We start from the raw sequence: 21,197 nt of genomic DNA on the forward strand, positions 1-21,197 counted from the left end.
TTCCCCCCTTTTGGCAAAAAACCTTTCACAAAAAAATATTGAACCGCCACAACAACTTCTGGTCCAATAAACCCCCATGCAGCCTTATAGAACTCTACAGTGTATCCATCAGGATCCGGAGACTTATCCATGGGCATTGAAAAAAGCACCTGTTTTATCTCTTCTGCTAAAAGCACAGTTTTTTTTTGTTTAAAGGTTCCCAAAAATAAGAAATACATTGTATAAATATTTTTTTGTCTTAAACCCTAACATTTGGCAGTCCGTACAATCACTCGGGTTTCAAGTCCTTCCCGCTCCTAAGTCTTAAGGTAACAAAGAATGGTGAACATGAATGTGTAAAGTAAAATATTAGAAGTGTTCCAAGACTATATTGGATATTTGGACACAACAAAAGAGCTAATTAGAGAGTGAAATAATTGTGTGAGGTTTAAAATCTTGCCGATAAATAGGCAAAAGGTAGTCCAAATATTCTCATATTGTGTTTTTAAGCAAGAAGACTTCGGATACTGCACCCAAAGATCACAATAAAATACATACCAAATAACAAAGTATTGTATTAAAAAAAGATTCTTTCTGTTTCTTAAAAAATGTCATCTTTGAGTTTTATTTTTGTGCGTTATTTTACATTTTCAATAGATCTTTTACATTAGATTTTTTAATTTTACCTTTAATATATAACTAAATTAACCTATTAATAATTTATTGAATAAAGATATACATGTATATTTTAATGTTTTTTTTTATAATTTGTGTAAAATGTGTCAAAATATCTATTTTTGTGAAACAAATTGTGAAACAAAAGAAGTATTAAAGATCAAGCACATACATGATTTAATTTAATCTAATATTCTGTTTACATAAAGTTAGTTAATGTACATATACGTAATACCCTATAAGATTCATAATACCCCAAAAACCAAAAAAGTTTCTTTCTTAGCTAGAAGATTTAGTCTCTCCTATATAGTACATAGTAAACTTCCCACCACTTATCTTGGTTGCCAACGAATATTCACGTGATATTTCACGTGGGATGTTGAAAAATGAATTGAGAGGTGATTACAAATGAATCTCGTGCCTGCCTCTACATGTTAAAACTTGATTTCCCTCTAATTAAGGTGATTACAAATGTGAAAATAATACTTTTGTCAACCCAAAGTAGTTTGTAATAACAAATGTCATCTAACTCATTCCAAAAATTGTCCAAATCTTAAATATCGAAACCACTACAAGATATGTCATTTATACGGGTCTGTGAAAAACCATTTTTATGGAACTTGTTTGTTAAAACAACCATAAATTCTGATACCAAACCAAAAACTAGCTCAAGAATAGATGGTTACTTCCTTTATATATTGCTCAGAAATACTTGATTTTTGAATTATTTACTTTTAAATGTCAACAAAATTAATGGAATTCTCTCATATATATTTTACTAATGGAATTCCAAATGAAATCACTTAATCGATAAATCGAGTAAACTATTGATGGTGATAAAAAAAAAAAGGATTACTGTATATTATAAACACTATCAGATTATACGTTGGTTTTGTTTGGCGGCTCAATTTTACAGATAATGAGAAAAATAATAAATTGAAACTCATAACAACTTTTTATCATCTTCTTCCTCGTAATAAACACTGAAAACATATGAGCTTATGAGCTGTTTGTGTAGTCGGAATCACCTTTTTTTTTGTTTGAAAAAGTCGGAGTCATCTTTCTTAGTTGTTTTGTCAATAGCTCATAAAAATCCAAGAAGAGGCAAAAGATTCGCACGTGGATTCGTATGATTTTGTTTGTAGTTTCTAACTAAAAAAATACCCCCACAACACCACCAGCCTCTGTAAGATATAAATCGAACCAATCTATTCAACTACTGAGAATCAATAGAACTATATTTGTTTCATAGAATTTATCACAGATACATGCATGATTGATGAATATTAACAAAAAAAACACCATTTTATTTATCACAAATCTTCATATTATTCCATATCAGTAAACCATCCCATTTATATCGGAAGTCGGAAGTCTTTAGTTGACGCCATTAGCTTCAACTATAATGGAATGGCGTTCACAGAAGCTCTTCAATCTTTCAAATGCATCTTCTAGTCTCGGAGTCTCCATGTCGATAGAATGCCTCAACCAGTTCTTCTGACCAAATGCAATCCCTAATACAAACCAATCCAACACACAATATTTTTTATTTGATTTTTGTCAACAACATGCATTCAATCAGATTAAAACTGCGTTGTGACACAACAACAAACTCTAGTACGAACCACTAGACTGCATGTTTAATCTATAATTTTTATTTGACAAGTGTTCACAAAAAATAAAAAATAAAAAAAATAAAAAAAAATAATCTTGTATATTCGTCCTATAGAACGAGAGGTTTTCACAATCAGGGTTTTACCAGGTAAAGGGACGAGGTTTTATTCCTTAGCAAGCTTCCTACAGAAGTCGTGATCGTCTTCAATGTCTACAAAATCCAATGGGTCCAGCTTTGTCTGCGGTATGCCCATCCACACAAGGAGAAGTTGGTTTCATCAAACTCAAAAATATTGTGAAAAATTAATTAATAGTAAATTAACAAATGTAAAAAAATAGAATCAATACCCATAAGAAAGTGCATGCTTCAGGTTTCATGTAACAGGTGAGGGTTGGTATGTGCTTGAGCTTTGAATATCCAAATTCCACTTTGTCTTTCAGAAAACTCTGCCTCTTATCGAAGAACTCTTGAGGAGTTTTCTCCAAGATGGTAGGAATAGCCGCCTATATTGAATTCATCATTATGGAATATGAATTCATAATATTTCATTTACAATAATTCTGGAGATTGAACAAATTATAATGAAACGCGATCCGAACCTGGATAACAGTTGGTGGTTTAGAACTAATCTCAAGATATTCTTTAGCAGCTTTTAAGACCTGTCCATATAAAAACAAGATATGGCCAAGAAAATGAATTGAACTAATTTCTTTAATTTTTTTTACTGTTAATCTAATATATAATTAAATATAGGAAAATAATGCATATTGCTGTTTTCAGGACCAACCTTCGAGGTTTTGAAGACACCATTTAGATCGTGCACTGCAAGCCAGCCGGTTCGCCATCCTGGGACTATATATCCATCCTTTCGATATGGACCTGACTGTAACTACATGTACTATCGAGGAGAGTTTTCCCATTGGAACAAATGGATTACTCCCGAACACGGTCCATCTGTATACTTCATCCGAAATTACCATTAATTATCCCTAGTTCCCGAGCCAATGTAGCGAGCTGTTATTAATTTCAAAAGTAAAGATTAGCATCTTGATTGCCTTAATATTATTTTTTAGATGTAAATATAATCTATTTCTACTATGCATGCCAAGTTCATCTAACCTATCATGTTTCAGGTGAATTATTTTACAAGACTAAAATTACGTAAATACCTGCTCAAGATGAGCCTTAGTGTAGTAGTTCCCATTGGGGTTATGGGGGTTGAATATAAATATCGCAAACGTGTTCTCGTCTGCCATCTCTCTGACGCTGTCGAAATCGATCTCGAAGTCTCTCTCCGGGATGAATTCATACCTTCGAACCTCAAGCTGTTTGTAAATAGAGTGGACCATGTGCCATGGAAAGCCAGGCCTCGGAAGCAAGATGTTGGCTGTCGTTTTAGCCAGGATTTTGACCGCAAGCTCAATTGCTTGTTTGCATCCAACAGTCATATATACATCATCTCCCGTTAGCTTGTTATCAAGATCTCTTTTTTTATTAATCCGCCACAGCACTAATAATTATATAAGCGTAGAGTTAGGATGCAAAACAAGGATGCCAATTCCGTTGAACCGGTTTTATCTAACCTGACCGATCAAAATGTATTCGGCTTAAATCTCAAAAAAGGACTAACCTGAACCAACCCAAAAACAGCACATATATAGCTCTATTGTACAAAAAATCTAAAATCATTAACATTCTATATTTACCGTTTGGCAACAAAGAGGCCAATACTAGGAGCATAGGCGTTTCCCCTGCCACAAATGACAGCTTGAACAACCGTCTTTTCGGCAGTATGGCTGGTCTCTCCCTCCTCGCTTAGTGGAGGCAAAATCCCGTGTGAATTCGGACCTCTCCGATTCAACTCTAGGCTTTCCTTGAGGGTCGCACATGCTAAAGATTTCAGAAGAGTAAGTGCCTAGAGAGGCTGCAGCAGCCTTTTCAGCTGCATCGCTGCCTCCGAACTGCCAATCAACGTATCCGTGGCTAGCCATATTTCTTATGTCTAACGCTGGAATTGACTTTTTATTTCTCTAGTTAGATTATTGTTTTTGGGTGATTACTCTGAGTGGTACTAGTAAGAATATATAGTAAAGGTTTCTATATTTTTTCTATTAATTGATATTTCACGTGGTGAGTATTAAATTAGTGTTGAGATAACAAAAGCAAGAAAATAATAATGTATCTCGAGACCATACATGTTAGAACGTGGGTATCCTTCTTTCAAGGTGATCACAAAATATACGTTTGTCAACGTACGATAGTTCATTTATTTTACTATAAAGATATTCGACGAACAAAATCGGATTAGAGCGTATTTCATATTTGGAACTTCAATTATAACAAGGTGTGTCAAGGTTATATATATAGTCCCTAAAAAGTTCTTACTACGACGAAGTTAAAATTTAAAGGAAACCAGTTCATGCCTTCATGGTAAATTTTAATTGGATCACTTTCTATATAATATCATTATTTCTCATACCATCTCTAATCTCTCTTTGTAAGACTACTACAATATTCACGGTGGTTCAATATTATATTCAATAATTTTGAGCAAATATACCAAATGATAGACCTTATTAATTTGGAACGCAAAATACGGATCATGCAAGTAGTGTTAATTTCATGCCTTGCATGCGCACGTACGTAAGTATATTATATTTAAAAAAGCTAGCCCAAAAAAAATATAATTAAATCTAAAATTGTTAGTCCTCAAAATACTTCTCGATAAAGATTTGATTTTGATATCCGAGAAACAAAACACTAGAAAGTTACGAAACAAATATTTCATTGATCACAATAACCTAATTTATGTACTAAGAAATTGATGTATTAAGATAAATTGATCAATATACGAAACAAATATTTCATTGGATGAACTAAGATAATTAAATTGATGTACTAAGATAAATATGAAACATATATTTCATAGGATGTACCAGTGAGATAAATTGATCACCACAACCGCAATCCAATAAACTGATAAAGAGTTTACAAAATTATGTTACAAATTAATTTTATATAGAAAAAGAGGGTTTACATGATTGAATCATTGCGTATCAATCGCAAAAAATCAAACCCTGACACAACAAATTCAAAAGCCCTAAATCACGTTGCGTGCAAAAGAAGATGTTAAGTGTAAACTCTCAGATCACCATAACTTTCTTGATCCACTGTCTTTAATAGGAAACTTATTATATCCAGCAAACTGGGACATAGGGAGAGAGAAATCTTCATCCAGATCGATGTCAGCCTCGATCGTTCTGAAGATGAAACTGAGGCGTGCCTTATCTCTTTCAATCCTCTCAAGAAACTGGCGGGGAACAAGCTGATCTCGACCTTCTAGAAGACGGGTGCGTGCAGAAGAGGAAAGAGTAGACTGGTTGATGAAGAGCAAGAGGATCATGATGCTGATGAAGCTGATTCTACGAGTGTTCTCCATTGTCGATCGAAGAGGTTATCTGCTTGACTGTTTCGAATTCTAAGAAAGCTTGTTGTAGATTTATTTTTTGATGTGAGAGTCTTTGTGTGGGTTCTTGTTCGTATATATAGAAAGCGGATAGGCCGCCTTAATGTTGTTTTCCTATTTAACTTAGGAAAAAGGTGTTACGTGTAATATAAACTGGAATGGGATTATAAGACTTATCGGAAACTAGATTTGAATTTATCTTTCGGCCAAAAAAAGAAAAAACTTGAACTTTTTTTTTTTTTTTTTCCTTTTTTAATTGTATAGTAAATATGTGTATATATATATGGGAAAACCATAATAGTTGTGAGATTTGTGAATTTTTACTTATTAACGGGGTTCTTTTAATACAACACATTTAAAATATATAGATTCACTTTTATCTTTACTTCAAGTTTAAAATGAATCTAAAGTGACAACAAAACTCTTCAATCTATAATCTTTGGTTATATGTTGGTATATATAAACTCACTAAATTCTTTTGGTTATTTGGTTTTGTAAATTTAAGTTTCAACAAAAACTTAGGAACACTGATTACGATAAAATTATTAAAAAAACATTTGAGTCCTAAGACCATTAGACTATCACCAGCCCAGTATCACTCTCACCATTTCATTTTTTGTTTTTAAATTATTTTAATCATAATTAATAGTAACCACTTAAAATTCAACACCTGTTAAAATTTATTGAGAATCTTTGCTTTCACAAGCAACATAAAAAATGATTATCTTCTTTATCTCTTCTCTTTTATTATTATAGTAATTTATATTAGGAATCTTGTTGATTAGTACTTACCAGTGGATACCCACCATATACAATAACACATTACCACATAAATAGGCACATAGCAAAAGCAGAAAGCCATAATATTAGCAAAAGCAAAACCTTAGGATCCTCATTACAGGAAGAAAGGGGACCAGGTTTTAAGATTTTTCTAGATTTAGGCAAAGCCCTACATATGCATTATAAAGAAAGGATCATATCATCTCAGATCAGATCTCCTATTACTTGTAGTAACAATGATGCATAGGAGGAAAGAGCAGTATTCTTTTTTTTTTTTTTTTTTTGTATTGTATTGTACCCTTTTCTCCAACCATAACATTTGTAAACTACTTTTGAGCGTAAAATTGGTAGGGATATGATTTAATTATTATTATTCGTCAAATTACACCAAGAATCCAAATCAAATGGGTGAAATGATGTAAGGATGATCTTATGAAACCTCGCATGGTAGATTGGTAAAGAAGATCAGTTTTCGTGAGATTTAATATGGAGTCGGGTCCATATGTTACACTAGGATTAGCGAGTACCGAAATTGTAGAAAATAGCCGCTAACAATAATTATTCAGACCATCACTAATAAAAATGTCAAATGGATTTTATTGTATTTTTGAAAAATTAGAAAAATGTGAATTAGAATTACTAAAAATAGTAAACAAATGGAGAATATATTCGTGGTCAATTAAATTTCTATTTTTTCTTCATTTCTAACTGATTTGTAGGCATTTTTTAACCAAGCAGTTCGGTTCTGTCCTAATATTTTGCTAGTTTTTATAGGCAGTTTTATGTATTACATTATATATTTCTAATTTTAGAAATTAGATCTCTATATACAACAGTAAGATGATAGTGTACATATGTTAAGCATTCCATCAAAAGGAAAGAAACCAAAAAGTGAAAATGTCTATAGGTGTAAATGCCAATGGTTTCATCACTTATTTGGGGCTTTTCTTGATATTGACAGGTATTGTACATTGTTGATATATGAATTTTGTCGAAATTGTGTTTAATAGTCATACTATTGTGTATTATTTTCAAAGAAAACATAATATCTATTACAAAACTCTAATTCTAAATGCTAAACGCAAAAATAAGAAAACCTCCATTCGTATTCTGAAATTTGCATATACACTTTAAAAATTAATTTATTAAAAAAATGTTCTGTTTTTTCAAGATTTTTTTTTTAATATATACATTTTTAACTTCTCGCATAAAAATAACTCAATCGAGATCGAAATAATTTGTGAACCATATATATATATATATATATAAGTGTTTCTATAAACATGTAACTAAAACAAAATACATGTATTTTTTAATCAACTTTTTAAATGTTTTTCGTATTTCGATCAACAACTTAGCAGGAATGTCAAGAGGAAATACTCGGTTGCCATGTAAGGAAAACCGAATCGCATACAAGAGGCCTGGTCTTTGTTCTGTAGCTATGCCTTTTGACACATGCAATCAAGATTGCAAGCTTGCTGGTGTTTATAAGTATGGTTCATGTTCATCTAGAGGAACGAAATCAGGCGGCAGAGAATCAAGATGTGTATGTTCCGGTTGCATAAAGGCGTAGACCCGAAAAATCTTACATGCAACAATAAATTTTAATTTTATTATTATATATCATCCATCAATAGTATAAACTTACGGTTACATGCTTTTCTGTTGTTTATCGTACCAATATATGTGAAAATATACGCTCAAAAGCAATTTACAAATGTTATGGTTGCAGAAAGATATATAATATTATAGCAATCAATACAATCACTCTTAGCATGTAAACCAAATCAACCAAAACAAGAACAAAGGATAAAGAATATGCATGTGATTCGCAGATTGCATTCATCTATCAACTTCTTACATTTGGATTCACTCGGAGGGATGGAAGACCCCTTTTCAAGAGCTGTTTTCTTAGTCTGATACTCTTCAAGCTTCATACAAACAGTTCTACACATACGAAAACCAAAATATGAACAAAGGAATAATTCATAACTTGACATATATATACCACAACTGTAGACGGTATAAACTGCTAATATAACAAAACAAAGGAATCAGATAGAATTTTTAATTCTCACTACAACTTAAATACATGACTAACAAGTAACAATGATACATAGAAGGAAAGGGCAATACTCTACCCTTTTCTGCAACCATAACATTTGTAAACTGCATTTGAGCGTAAAATTGATAGGGATATGGTTTATGTATTATTATTCATCAAATTACACTAAGAATCGAAATCGAATCCGTGAAATGATGTGCGGATGCTCATATGAAATCTCGCATGCTAGATTGGTGAAGGAGATCACTTTTCGTGAGATTTTATATGGAGTCGGGTCCATATGTTACACTAGGAGTCTAGGATTAACTAGTACCTAAATCTTAGAAAAAATAGCTGCTAACAATCATTATCCACACCATCACTAATAAAAATGTCAAATCACCTAATATTTTTGTGAAATTTTAGAGAAATGCTAATTAAAATTAACTAGAAATAGGAAACAAATGGAGAAAACATACGCGGTCAATCAGATTTCTATTTTTTCTTCATTCCTAACTGATTTGTAGGCATTTTTAACCAAGAAGTTCGGGTCTGTGTCCTAATATTTTGCTAGTTTTTTAGGCAGTTTTTTTATGTACTACATCATAATTTTCTATTTTTAGGAAAAAAAAATCTCTATATACAACAACAGTTAGATAATAGTGTACATATGTAAAGCATTCCATCAAAAGAAAAAAACCAAAAAGTGAAAATGTCTATGGGTGTTAATGCCAATAGTCTCATCACTTATGTGGGGCTTTTCTTGATATTGACAAGTATTGTGCATTGTTTATATATATAAGAGTTTCTATAAACATGTAACTAAAACAAACATATGCATTTTATATTTCGATCAACAATGCAGCAGGAATGTCAAAAGGACATACTCATCAATGTAAAGACTACCTAATCGTTTACAAGAAGCCTGGTCGTTGTACAGAAGCGATGCCATTTGGCACATGCAATCATTATTGCGCGATCGGTGGTGTTTATAAGTATGGTTCATGTTCATCTAGACCAACGAAATCAGGCGGCAGAGAATCAAGATGTGTGTGTAACGGTTGCATAAAGGCGTAGACCCGAAATATCTTACATGCAACAATATATTTTAATTTCATTATAATATATCATCTATAAATAATAAAAAATTACGGTCACATGCTTTTTTGTTGTTTATAGCACCAATATATGTGAAAATGTACGCTCAAAAGCAGTTTACAAATGTTATGGTTGCATAAAGATAGATAATATTAGGGAAATGCATTTTGCCTTTTAAATACAACCTTACAAGTGTAAATAATTACATCACAATCTTTTTGTATAAAATTTAGTTTTAAAAATTAATAACTCACATGATCATTACACTACCAATTTTTGTTGATTAGAGATTTTGCTATGTATAAAACAAAGATTTTTAAAAATAAAATTTTCAAATTAAATATTAAGAAGTCTTGAAAATAAAAATAAAAATATTTTTAATGTATATTTTTAATAAAAATATAATATTGATTGAAATGTTAAGTTACAAATTCTCTAAATATACCATCAATAATTAAACTTGGTTCTACTATTAAAACTTATTGTTTTTTTGTAGTAATCACGATGAAGTTATGAATATTCAGATGAAAAAGGAAAAAAAATTGGATTCCATAAGACCATAGCAAAAGCAGAAAGCCATATTTAGCAAAAGCAAAAACCTTAGGATCCTCATTACAGGAAGAAAGGGATCAAGTTTAAAGATCTGTCTAGCTTTAGGCAAAAACTCGCAAATGCATTAAAAAGAAATGATCATATCACATCACATCAGATCAGATCTCCCATTTCTTGAGCTCCATGCCGTCCGGAGGAGTGCTCTCGATTTTCTTAGTCCCAACCTCTTGCCAGTTTGTTGACAGAACTGTCCCATTTGATTCCACCTGTTCATTGTCCAAAATTATCCGAGAACCGTCAAATGAGTCAATCAAACGGACAAACACTATATATGACAGTCTCCATGAAAAAACAAAAACAAAAACAAAAGATAATACTCACAAATGATTTGCTCATCGCTCGCCTCATATCCTCATCCGCATTCGAGTATATATCACGGAAGAATTTGTTCAAAGCTGCGTCTCCTTCAAGCTTCTCATCCTTTTCCTGCAGATCAACCACAATATTAAAAACCAAAACAAAACGTTTGGGTATAATGCTCGGACAAGGCTTAAGCATGACTAGAGAGACAGACCTGTTTCTTCACTTCAGCTTCCAGCTTGTCCCAGTCCTTAACTTTCTTAGAAGAAGGATAAGCTGGTCTTTGTGAAACCTCTGCACCATCAAAAAAACCAACATTAGATTTACATGACAAGAGACTCTTTGTTGAGCTCATCTGATGAAACTAAAGAAGGAAAAGGTAAAAAAAACCTGATGAGACATTAGGCTTTGGCAAAACCACTGGCCCTTTGCCGTGTTCGAGGGAAGGCCATGTGATTATATCAGCTTTTGCAAGACGGATCTCAATTTTGGTTGACAATACTTCATACTTGCACTTATCTGGTATTATCTGAATACACACACACGCCCATAAGAAAAAATTCATATAATGTGTTCAGATCAGAGTGCAGAAAGGAAACCAACATTTAACTCATTTATTAAATAAGTTACCTTTCCAAACAATCTCGGTTGAAGATAATACGCCTCCTCTCCAGGGACATCAATCACAACACTCAGCTGCAAATCACAAAACAATACCAAAAAAATTAACACACAATCACACAGAGGCTTCATTAAGTTTTGTTCTTAAGATCAGTATACTCACAATTTGTTCACCAAAGTCAATGTTTACATTCTGCTTGGATATCCCTTTTGCAAAAACAGTTACCACAACTTCTTCTGGCTTTTGGTAGTACTCGTGCCTGTTGAACACCCAAGAATATGAGATATTCTGTAATTCTTAAAAACTTTGGAAATTCTGAATTAGCTAGCATTGTTTTGTACAATAATAATACCTGTACTTTGGTTTGGCTGGTGCTGCAGGCGCAGGGGTAAGATCAAGTTCCGATACTGATGATGCTGTCGAACTCAAAGGCAAAGTTGATGGCACCGGTTGAACCAAATCTTTCTCTTCTTCTGAAAAAATAAATTATCAAGTTGAAACCTTCGTGAATATTAACAACATAGCAAACAATAAAATCACTCATAGTATGTAAACCGAAACAACCAGAAAACAAGAACAAAGCATTAAGAATATACCTGTGATTCGCAGATCGCATTCATCTATCAACTTCTTAAATTTGGAGTCACTAGGTGCAATGGAAGCACCCTTTTCAAGAGCTGTTTTCGCAGTCAGATACTCTTCAAGCTTCATACAAGCAGTTCTACAAATACAAAAACCAAAACATGAACTATTGAACTAACTACTTGACTGTAAACCGCATAAACTGCTAATATGACAAACAAAGGAATCAGATAGAATTTAACTCTCACTAAAACTTAAAAGACATGACTAACAATGATACATAGGAGGAAAGAGCAATAACGTACCCTTTTCTTAGGTAAGCTTTGGTCAATGAAGGATCCAACTCAATTGCTTTGTTTGCATCTGCCACGGCCTCTGCTCATTGAGAAACAAATCAGACCCAAATCCAATCAAACCACAAAGTCATATAACACTAAGACAAGTAACAACAATGGGAATGAAAATTGCAGAGTGAACTTTCTTAAAAGCACGCAATACTTGGAACTTCATACTAACCACTCAAGTAAAAATCAAAACTTTCAACACTGTTACTCTATGTCAAACCAAATTATCCACATTCATCGATGAATTCGATGTTGCTGATACATTTGTTGAGATATTTGCACTAAATCGATACTAAAGCTCTAAACTTTGGGAAGAATTGTGACACTACCAAGCGACAGAACACAAAACTAAACCCTAAACACACACTCAGAACCCACCAAAGTCAACATCTTTTTCAACTATTATGAAAACCCAGAAGCCCAAAAGGCGTCTAACGACAGTAAAAGACAAAGATTGAAAGAAGTTTACCAGTGAAGCTTAGGAGTTTGAAATAGGACTGAGCACGATCAGCGAAGAAATCAGCACAATTGGGATCCAAGTCAATAGCTTTGGAGTACAAGTCAACAGCAACATCGAACTCGTCGTCTATGAAAGCCTCTTTAGCCTTGTCAGCAAGCTCCTTAGCCATCGGATTGAGCGTAACAAGAGAAGAAGGAACAAGACAAGACTACTAATATGATAAAATCAAAACAACGAGGGATGTGTGTGAATGATGTTAGAGGCAAAGGTTGGTTGTTTCCTAATTGCCACAATGAAGGAAGGAATATATAAGAGATGAATGTTATATTGTTATCGTTCTTCTTCTTCTAGATTCTTCCTTTTTCTTTTTATGCGACTCGAGTTGATGAGTTCGAACCCAATAATTAAAAAAATTTCCTTTTTTTCCTACAAATTTTTCACTTTTTTTTTTTTTTGTGCGTGTGTAATAAATACGAAATAAATATTTTTCATCGTATTACTATCTTTTTCAAATTTAGTTTAAATTTATGTTTTAAAACATTTTGTTGGAATTTTTTAGAGTTGTGAAATAAAAATTAAATGATCTGAGGTACGTTGTCAAGTTTTTTATTGAGTTAAAAATAAATGTTCGGACTTGGATTGGATGATGATTAACTGGTTTATTTATATGGATCAGAAATTACTTAGAAAAGGTTGACAGAGACAATCAAACAAACAAACAAAATGGATTGATTGGTACTGTTTGAAGATTATCAGATTAGCCAGATTAAGAAGAATTGAGCCTTTGCCTTAAACTCTATTTTCCTCGTGGTTTCTTGGAACTTCATTGGAAGGTTCAAATACGTGTGGCTGTGTGGATATGGAGAAGTCAATTCATACTTCATAGTGTCAAGTGGATGTGGTGATTTGTGAAGTCAATTTAATAGTATATCTATTTGTTTTAATCGACAATAAACAAGAATTGCAGTTGATAAAAATGTCAATGATGTATTAAAATTTTTTTGTAAGAATATGTAATTGGTTGATTACTTGATTATGAGAATATTACGGTGTGGTTTTATACGGTTACACTATATCATCTTGGTATGATATATTTTTTCTAGAATTATAGTTGATAAAAATGTCAATGATGTATCAAAATTTTTTTGTAATCTTATGTAATTCGTTGATTATGAGAATACTACAGTGTGGTTTTATACAGTTACACTATATTATCTTGGTATGATGTATTTTTCTATCTTTATACAAGAAGCTATTAACCGCCTCTGTAAAATAATAAAATATTTAATTCAATACAGTTAATTTAATCTTATATTAAAAAAATCTGTAACAAATATTTTGACCAAAACTGAAACAAAAAAAAAAGAAAAAACAATGTATAAAAAAAAAATTGAAAAAAAAAAAAATAATCATCACATTAAATAATAATAATAATAATAATAATAATAAGTGGGTTTGATCTGAGTCGAAATAAATCAAGGCCCATCACAAAACAAAACTATGGCTATAAAAACTCAAATTACGAAACCCTGATGTTACGTTTCCCGCATCGGAAGTTTGGGGAATATGACACTCATGTGGCGTGATATAAATACAGAAGGTGATCCACCTTTTAGACTATGTACAATGAGCCTGATTTAATACAAGCAATGAGGATGTTGAAAGTAAAAATAAACATTACGTGGATTAAACATCTCATTATCAAGAAGACGAGTGGCGCTTCTATCGCATGTTGTCGACACTATGCTTAAGGTCGTCCTCTCATTTGTGGCAGTGGGGACCTGCGTTCGCGCCGCCCTTCCCAATCCCAACAGTTTAATTTTTGTTTCGCACCAAAATGTTACTAGCTGAGCTAAGTTTTCTCTATGGCTAAACTCTAATCTGAGCTTAGTAATGGCCAAGGTTGCATCTATTAGAGTGTATGTCTCCGATTGCATATAAGTTTACTTTTCTATATACTGTAATACAAAGACAAAAAAAATCCAAATCGTTGTCTAATTATCATTTGTCCTAGATAATTAGACAAAAGCTCCTACTGGTAACCCATTGAAGAATGAAAAGAATGAGAAAGAACAGGAATAAAAAAGAACAAATAAGAAACAAAATATTTAAAAAAAAAGAACATAAGAGGGATGGGTGCAAAGGATAAACAGAACAAATTGTATGGTAAATGGTAATTAATTTGTTTTCCTGTTTGTTCCACTAACAAATTGGAGAGGAACAAATTTCTTCTGTGATTCCTATAAAAAAAAGAACGTATAAGAATAGAGTGGAGTCCATGTTTCAGAATTTGGAAAATATGTTACTTGTAAATGGTAACAAAAATAATTAACAAAGAGGAACAACACATTTCTGTCTATTCTTTTTCTAAAAACTGGTCACCAGTTGGAGCCATAGAACAGGGTATGATTGAAATCTTAATATGGCTCATATGGAGGATGTTGATGGATCTAATGCTTCTCAAATATTTCTTTCATTTGCAAACTGTCATAGAAGTGTCAGAATATGTTGCATGATCAGATCAGTCTTAACACAAATTTTGAATTGGCGTGTCAACATGGTGGGGCTAAAGCTGAAAGTTTCATGCCCTTATGGTTTTATGCCAAAGATCAAATATTGTTGAAGCTGTGCATTGCATATACTTTGTTGCTCAAACCATTATCTTTATACGAAGATGCATAAAAAAATATGTTACCAGTTTAGATAGCAGAGACAAGATTTGTAGACTTGTAGCTAAGTTCATTTCTTTTAAGAACATTGAAGTTTGCCTAAGAGTTTACTTGTATGATTTTGTTTGCGTCGCTACCAATTTATCTTACCTTTTTAGTGGATGTTTTATATTAAAAGTAAGATTCCAGTTTCTCTGTATATAGAAAGATGAGCATGAAACTGATTACTTATCTAGAGGTGAACCATACACTAGAATGTCTCCACGAGTTCCATGGCAAGAAGATATTTCAGATCCTCAATATTTATTAATTTTTCATGAGTATTAGTCTCGGTTTCACCATAATTAGTTTTCACAACTTGATCAGCAAAAATTAGAATATAAACCACTTTCGCAGTAGTTGAAACAGCTTCGAAGCCAAGGCCAAGGCTGAACTGATAATAATGTCATTTTTTTTATTATCAAGATAATAGAAAATGTCAAGTAGATCATAGATGAAAAAATGAATATGTGCTCGGTAGAGTAATTAACGCATTATTAATGGGGAGGTGTAACGTACACGAATTTGCGTTAGGCGAAAAAAAATAGTGGACATAAAACTTTGTCACATGCTTTGCCATATCCTGCCCATCCCTTGTGAAGTTCCTTTTTTTAATTCATTAGAAACCCAATAACAAGAAAGGAATTAAAAACACATATATACGATGAACATTGAACACGCAAGAAATTTGTGCAATATGTTTGCAGGAACAACAAACAAATTTATTATAATGTAATAACTAATATAACTGAAATAAGTTTATGACAACTGAAATGAAAAAAAAAAACACACATACACACACGCACTAACGGCAAAATCTTAGTTTGACGTTTGAGGAATGGGTATTATAACCATTTCTACGGCACGGCATCTCCATATATAGTCCCAGTCAATCAGTATTAATTCTCACACGCGAAAAATTACAGTTTATGTTTTCACACTTTTTAGAATTTAGATAAGAATCACAAGATTGCTTTTTTTCGTTAGAATTTTTTTTTCACAAGATAACATTTGTTCACTTCCCATGTTATGGTCTCGTCCTATGCGATTTCATTATTATATGTTTAGTTCGTAAATCAACTAATTAATCTGCAAATTCATTTTCCAAGTGGGTAGATAATTAAGTAGTAGACATATATATGGGAGTTGATAAGTAGCAAATGTTTTTCTTTTCTGTTTGGCCGGTAAGTAGTTATTTGTTTGTCTTAGTGAACTTTGATAGCGGGATGCAATATTCATTATCCATGATGGCTTATTTTTTATTTGACTATTATATATTATGTGCTTGTATACCAAAACTCTCGGCATGGAACCTGCGTACAGTATTTGATTTTGACCCCTTGTTAACCAAAATTATGTACTATGCTTTTTCATATTCAGTTTTATTAAAGTCAAGTTTCAAATACATATATACCGCTAAACACACTACTTTGTATCCTTAAGATGCATTTTTACAATTTCACAACAAAAAGTTTCGTAAGACCTTCCATATTTATGGCTTGATACATACAAATATAGGTTTTACATATGTATTGTTTATTGTTTATTTGTATCAAAAATAAATAAATAAAAAAAGACAATTAATACAATATCGTTTTGTTGTGCTTAAACAAGCGAGAAAAGCCTTATTTAAGAAAAGTTATTAAAACTCCTTACATTAAATAACAAATTCTAAACCTTCACAGAAAGAAGAGAAAAAAAATAAGGTATGGTGGTTAGGAAAAATGATACGATTTGAAATGTCAATAACTACAACTTGTTATATGATGAAAACCATTGATTGTGATTCCGTAATAATCGAAACTTAATTATTGTTAGAGTTAACATCTTAACAGTGCAGCCAATTACCCTAAAATTACGTGAAGCTCATGAAATTAAATTACGTACACAACTTTACTTGCATGCAATATCTATAAATACCCCCATGAACCATATTTCAAGCAAAATCAAGATACACATTTCGAAAGAGAAACATTTAATAATGGGTAAGCTCGTGGTGATAATATTAGTTGGGATGTTCTTGGCTTTCGAAAGCTTGGAAGCACTTGACTACGGAGATGCACTAAACAAGTCTATCTTGTTCTTTGAAGGCCAACGATCCGGTAAACTCCCGACTAACCAACAGGTTAAATGGCGAGGCGATTCTGCCCTCTCCGATGGTGCATCAGCTAATGTAAACCGGCTTTACCATCTCTATATGCATACATGTCTTCACACTTCAGAAATAGAACCTTATTATACATAACTTATGCTATCTCTTATTAACAAATTTTCGTGTGTTTTTATAACTCCCAGGTGAATCTGATTGGAGGGTATTACGATGCTGGTGACAATGTAAAATTTGTGTGGCCAATGTCATTTACAACAACCTTGTTGAGTTGGGCTGCAATTGAATACCAAAATGAGATTTCTTCCGTTAACCAGCTTGGTTACCTCCGCTCTGCTATCAAATGGGGAACCGACTTTATCCTCCGCGCTCATACGTCACCCACCATGCTATATACACAGGTGAACCAACTTTTACACATTTTGGTTTGTTTTGATGTATAGAGAAATCCAAAATATATTTCAATTCATGCTAAATATATATATATATATATATATATATATATATATATATATATTTCTTATCATATATACCTCTAATATCCAACAAATTCACAATAAAAAAAAACACGAATAACATTTTTGGTTTTGTTTTATAATGGATACAAATTAAAAGGTGGGAGATGGGAATTCAGATCATAGTTGTTGGGAGAGGCCGGAAGATATGGACACACCAAGAACTCTCTACAGTATCTCTTCCTCTTCCCCGGGTTCCGAAGCTGCCGGTGAAGCCGCAGCCGCTCTAGCTGCGGCCTCAATTGTTTTTAAATCGGTCGATTCCACTTATTCATCCACGCTACTAAACCATGCAAAAACCGTGAGTGTGCACACATATTAAGTCTCCCCAAAAAAGCTTATACATGATCATCATTACATTCAATCATGATTTATGATCTCTCTTAATTATTATTTTTTTCTCTGCAGCTGTTTGAATTTGCTGACAAGTACAGAGGTTCTTACCAAGCATCTTGCCCCTTCTATTGCTCATACTCAGGCTACCAGGTAATCAAACAAATTAACCGAATCAAACCGACACACATAGATAAACTATTGATATTTTCATAAATATATTTTACTAAACAAGACGCTTAATGTTTCAAAATATTTTGGGGTAAAAAAAAGGATGAATTATTATGGGCTGCGGCATGGCTATACAAAGCAACAGGAGAGCAGAGTTACAAAAATTATGTTATAAGCAACAAAGATTGGAGCCAAGCCGTCAATGAATTCAGCTGGGACAACAAATTCGCCGGCGCTCAGGCTTTACTCGCTTCGGTTAGTCTATTGTAATTATTATATAAACTTTGCTCAGGCTTTACTCGCTTCGGTTAGTCTATCTTGTTTATTCTTTGTTTAAAGGAGTTTTACAACGGGACAAATGACTTGGCTAAATTTAAGACCGATGTTGAATCATTTGTCTGCGCATTGATGCCCGGAAGTAGCTCACAACAAATTAAACCAACTCCTGGTAATTTTCACTAACTAAATAACGGTTAATTGGTTCTTTCATGTTGGTTTTATGGTACATTTCTTTGTACTTTTTGTTTGTTCAGGTGGCATTTTGTACATTAGAGACAGTAGCAACATACAATATGTCACAACAGCTACGACGGTTTTGTTCAACTACGCAAAAACTCTATCCAAAGCACAGGTCGGCTCAATTCAGTGCGGTTCAACCCAGTTCACCCCATCTCAAATTCGAAATTTCGCCAAATCACAGGTAAATATAATTTACCCCCACCTAGTCCGGTTATGTACACCATTTCCATGTTCTTACCCACCCGGTTTACTATTCAGGTGGATTACATCCTTGGAAACAATCCAATTTCCATGTCTTACATGGTCGGGTTTGGGACAAAGTATCCAACACAACCTCATCACAGAGGCTCATCATTACCGTCAATAAAATCTAAACCGGAGAAAATTGACTGCAATGGAGGATTTTCATACTACAATTCTGATACACCAAACCCGAATGTGCATACCGGCGCAATTGTGGGTGGACCGAATTCATCCGACCAGTATAGCGACAAAAGATCAGATTACTCTCATGCAGAACCCACAACTTACATCAACGCCGCCTTTATTGGCCCCGTCGCTGCTCTGATCAGTTCTTCCGGATAAACTCACGTTTCGATTTGGCTGTGGGGAAACAAAATATTAGCAAAGAAGGATGACTACTCATCAAGAACTATCAAGACTATGAAATTGTTGTAATCACGGGATGTATCATTTGCTTCAACATATATAGATGTATATATACCTACACACATACACTCACATCACATATCATTGTATCTTATAGCTTAACTATAACGAAACTATATAATTTCAATTATTTATTGGGTCGTTTAAGAAGAAAAAATTGTACTGGATCTTATGCAGCGTTTAGTTCCTTGATAATAATAAATCCAAAATGACACATGACTTCACAGAGTTTCTTAAGCTATTTATCTTGTTGACTTCACGTAACTGAATCTAATATAGCGTTTAGTTCATTCTTGACCGTATCACATGTTTATTTTCAGTTGTTCCTCTTAGTAAATGTAAATGTGGTGCTTGCAGAGACGACGTATTGAATCGAAAAAAAAAATATATATATTTATCGATTCAAGAGACGACGTATCATTATTCATTAGTATTATAAGATAAAAATGTTCCATTTTATTTTTTAAACTACTCGCTAACTTTATTATTAGTTATTATTCGAATGAAATTAACAAAATTAGAAATGAAATTATACACTTTCGAATAAAATTTTGACTATTAGAAAGTAAAGAACGTAAAAGCCCTTTATCGGATTCGAATCGATGACTTACGCCTTACCATGGTGTTACTCTAAAACGAAATTCATTTTATTTATACATGTACTCAGCAAGTTGACCTAGACCTAAGATATTTTATCTTGACATGTGATGAAGAGATACGGATTATCCTCTGAACAATAATTTTCTAAAAAAAAAAAGCAAATTTTGATAACTTAACTTATAAACCCACCTTTCTTCCCTAATTAGAAGATGGATTCTGGCTTACTTTCTTGGATTAGTGTTAGACAGGGATACTACTATTTCTTAACAATGAGATGAGGCAATCTATGAAGGAAAGTAAAAAAAATGAAACTTAACCTTCTTTTTTTTTATGTTAGATCAATCACTTATTGAAAAGCTTTCGTACTAGACGATTTTTAGGTTTTTTTTTATTTAATATAATATTTCCACTTCAAATAATAAAAAAAAAAAAATATATAGATTTTTTATAGAATTATGATTAGAATATGAATACAAATGTAAAATAAAAAAAATGATATAGAATTCTATAGAAAAAAGAAAAAACCTTATAAGCTGGTCATACCATTTGGTTATATTGACAATTTTAAAAAACTGATCATACTATGATCATAGTATGATGGCGGTTGAGCAAGTATGCCCCCATCGTCTAGTGGTTCAGGACATCTCTCTTTCAAGGAGGCAGCGGGGATTCGACTTCCCCTGGGGGTAGGGTACTACGAAAGGAAGTTGATAATGGATTATCCATAAAGTTAGAATAGATTCTTCCTGGGTCGATGCCCGAGCGGTTAATGGGGACAGACTGTAAATTCATTGGCAATATGCCTACGCTGGTTCAAATCCAGCTCGGCCCAATAATTCGCTGTCTACATAACCCTTTTTGTTTTGCATAAATGACAGAGAAGGGTAAGAAAAAAAAGGTCAAATTTCAGGGTATAGTTCGACTTTACTTTTTTCTTTATTTCTTGTGTTTAGTTATTTTATTTTTCATAAAAAATTCCGAAATGAATAGAGTCGGGA

General features: G+C 32.8%; 2 protein-coding genes, 2 long non-coding RNA genes and 1 pseudogene across 5 annotated transcripts; 3 read left to right on the forward strand and 2 right to left on the reverse strand.

Annotated features, from left to right (window-relative positions):
* Window positions 1-1,841: 1,841 nt before the first annotated feature.
* Window positions 1,842-4,308, reverse strand: LOC104720160 (putative aminotransferase TAT4; annotated as a pseudogene). The gene is made up of 8 exons (XR_015569277.1): window positions 4,136-4,308; window positions 3,976-4,101; window positions 3,439-3,779; window positions 3,057-3,283; window positions 2,869-2,928; window positions 2,617-2,772; window positions 2,414-2,507; window positions 1,842-2,168 (listed from the first exon to the last, which is right to left on the reverse strand). The product of XR_015569277.1 is annotated as a putative aminotransferase TAT4 (transcript).
* Window positions 4,309-7,300: 2,992 nt separating this feature from the next.
* On the forward strand, window positions 7,301-8,279 carry LOC147935877 (uncharacterized). Its single transcript, XR_015569278.1, has 2 exons — window positions 7,301-7,476; window positions 7,877-8,279. It is a non-coding gene; the product is annotated as an uncharacterized LOC147935877 (long non-coding RNA).
* A 945-nt stretch (window positions 8,280-9,224) lies between these two features.
* On the forward strand, window positions 9,225-9,899 carry LOC104717946 (uncharacterized). Its single transcript, XR_756326.2, has 2 exons — window positions 9,225-9,335; window positions 9,425-9,899. It is a non-coding gene; the product is annotated as an uncharacterized LOC104717946 (long non-coding RNA).
* Window positions 9,900-10,217: 318 nt separating this feature from the next.
* On the reverse strand, window positions 10,218-13,173 carry LOC104717947 (protein SGT1 homolog A). Its single transcript, XM_010435585.3, has 10 exons — window positions 12,587-13,173; window positions 12,079-12,148; window positions 11,788-11,912; window positions 11,544-11,664; window positions 11,354-11,450; window positions 11,200-11,265; window positions 10,960-11,098; window positions 10,784-10,863; window positions 10,591-10,695; window positions 10,218-10,475 (listed from the first exon to the last, which is right to left on the reverse strand). Exons 1-10 carry the CDS (start codon window positions 12,744-12,746, stop codon window positions 10,368-10,370), a joined length of 1,071 nt encoding a protein of 356 aa, XP_010433887.2. The 5' UTR covers window positions 12,747-13,173; the 3' UTR covers window positions 10,218-10,367.
* Window positions 13,174-17,216: 4,043 nt separating this feature from the next.
* Window positions 17,217-19,729, forward strand: LOC104717948 (endoglucanase 20). Its single transcript, XM_010435586.2, has 8 exons — window positions 17,217-17,458; window positions 17,581-17,793; window positions 18,008-18,208; window positions 18,316-18,393; window positions 18,514-18,666; window positions 18,751-18,859; window positions 18,945-19,111; window positions 19,189-19,729. Exons 1-8 carry the CDS (start codon window positions 17,267-17,269, stop codon window positions 19,513-19,515), a joined length of 1,440 nt encoding a protein of 479 aa, XP_010433888.2. The 5' UTR covers window positions 17,217-17,266; the 3' UTR covers window positions 19,516-19,729.
* Window positions 19,730-21,197: the final 1,468 nt, after the last annotated feature.

This window comes from Camelina sativa, chromosome 10 (genome assembly GCF_030686135.1).
Source record: "Camelina sativa cultivar CO46 ecotype springtype chromosome 10, ASM3068613v1".
Taxonomy (NCBI): domain Eukaryota; kingdom Viridiplantae; phylum Streptophyta; class Magnoliopsida; order Brassicales; family Brassicaceae; genus Camelina; species Camelina sativa.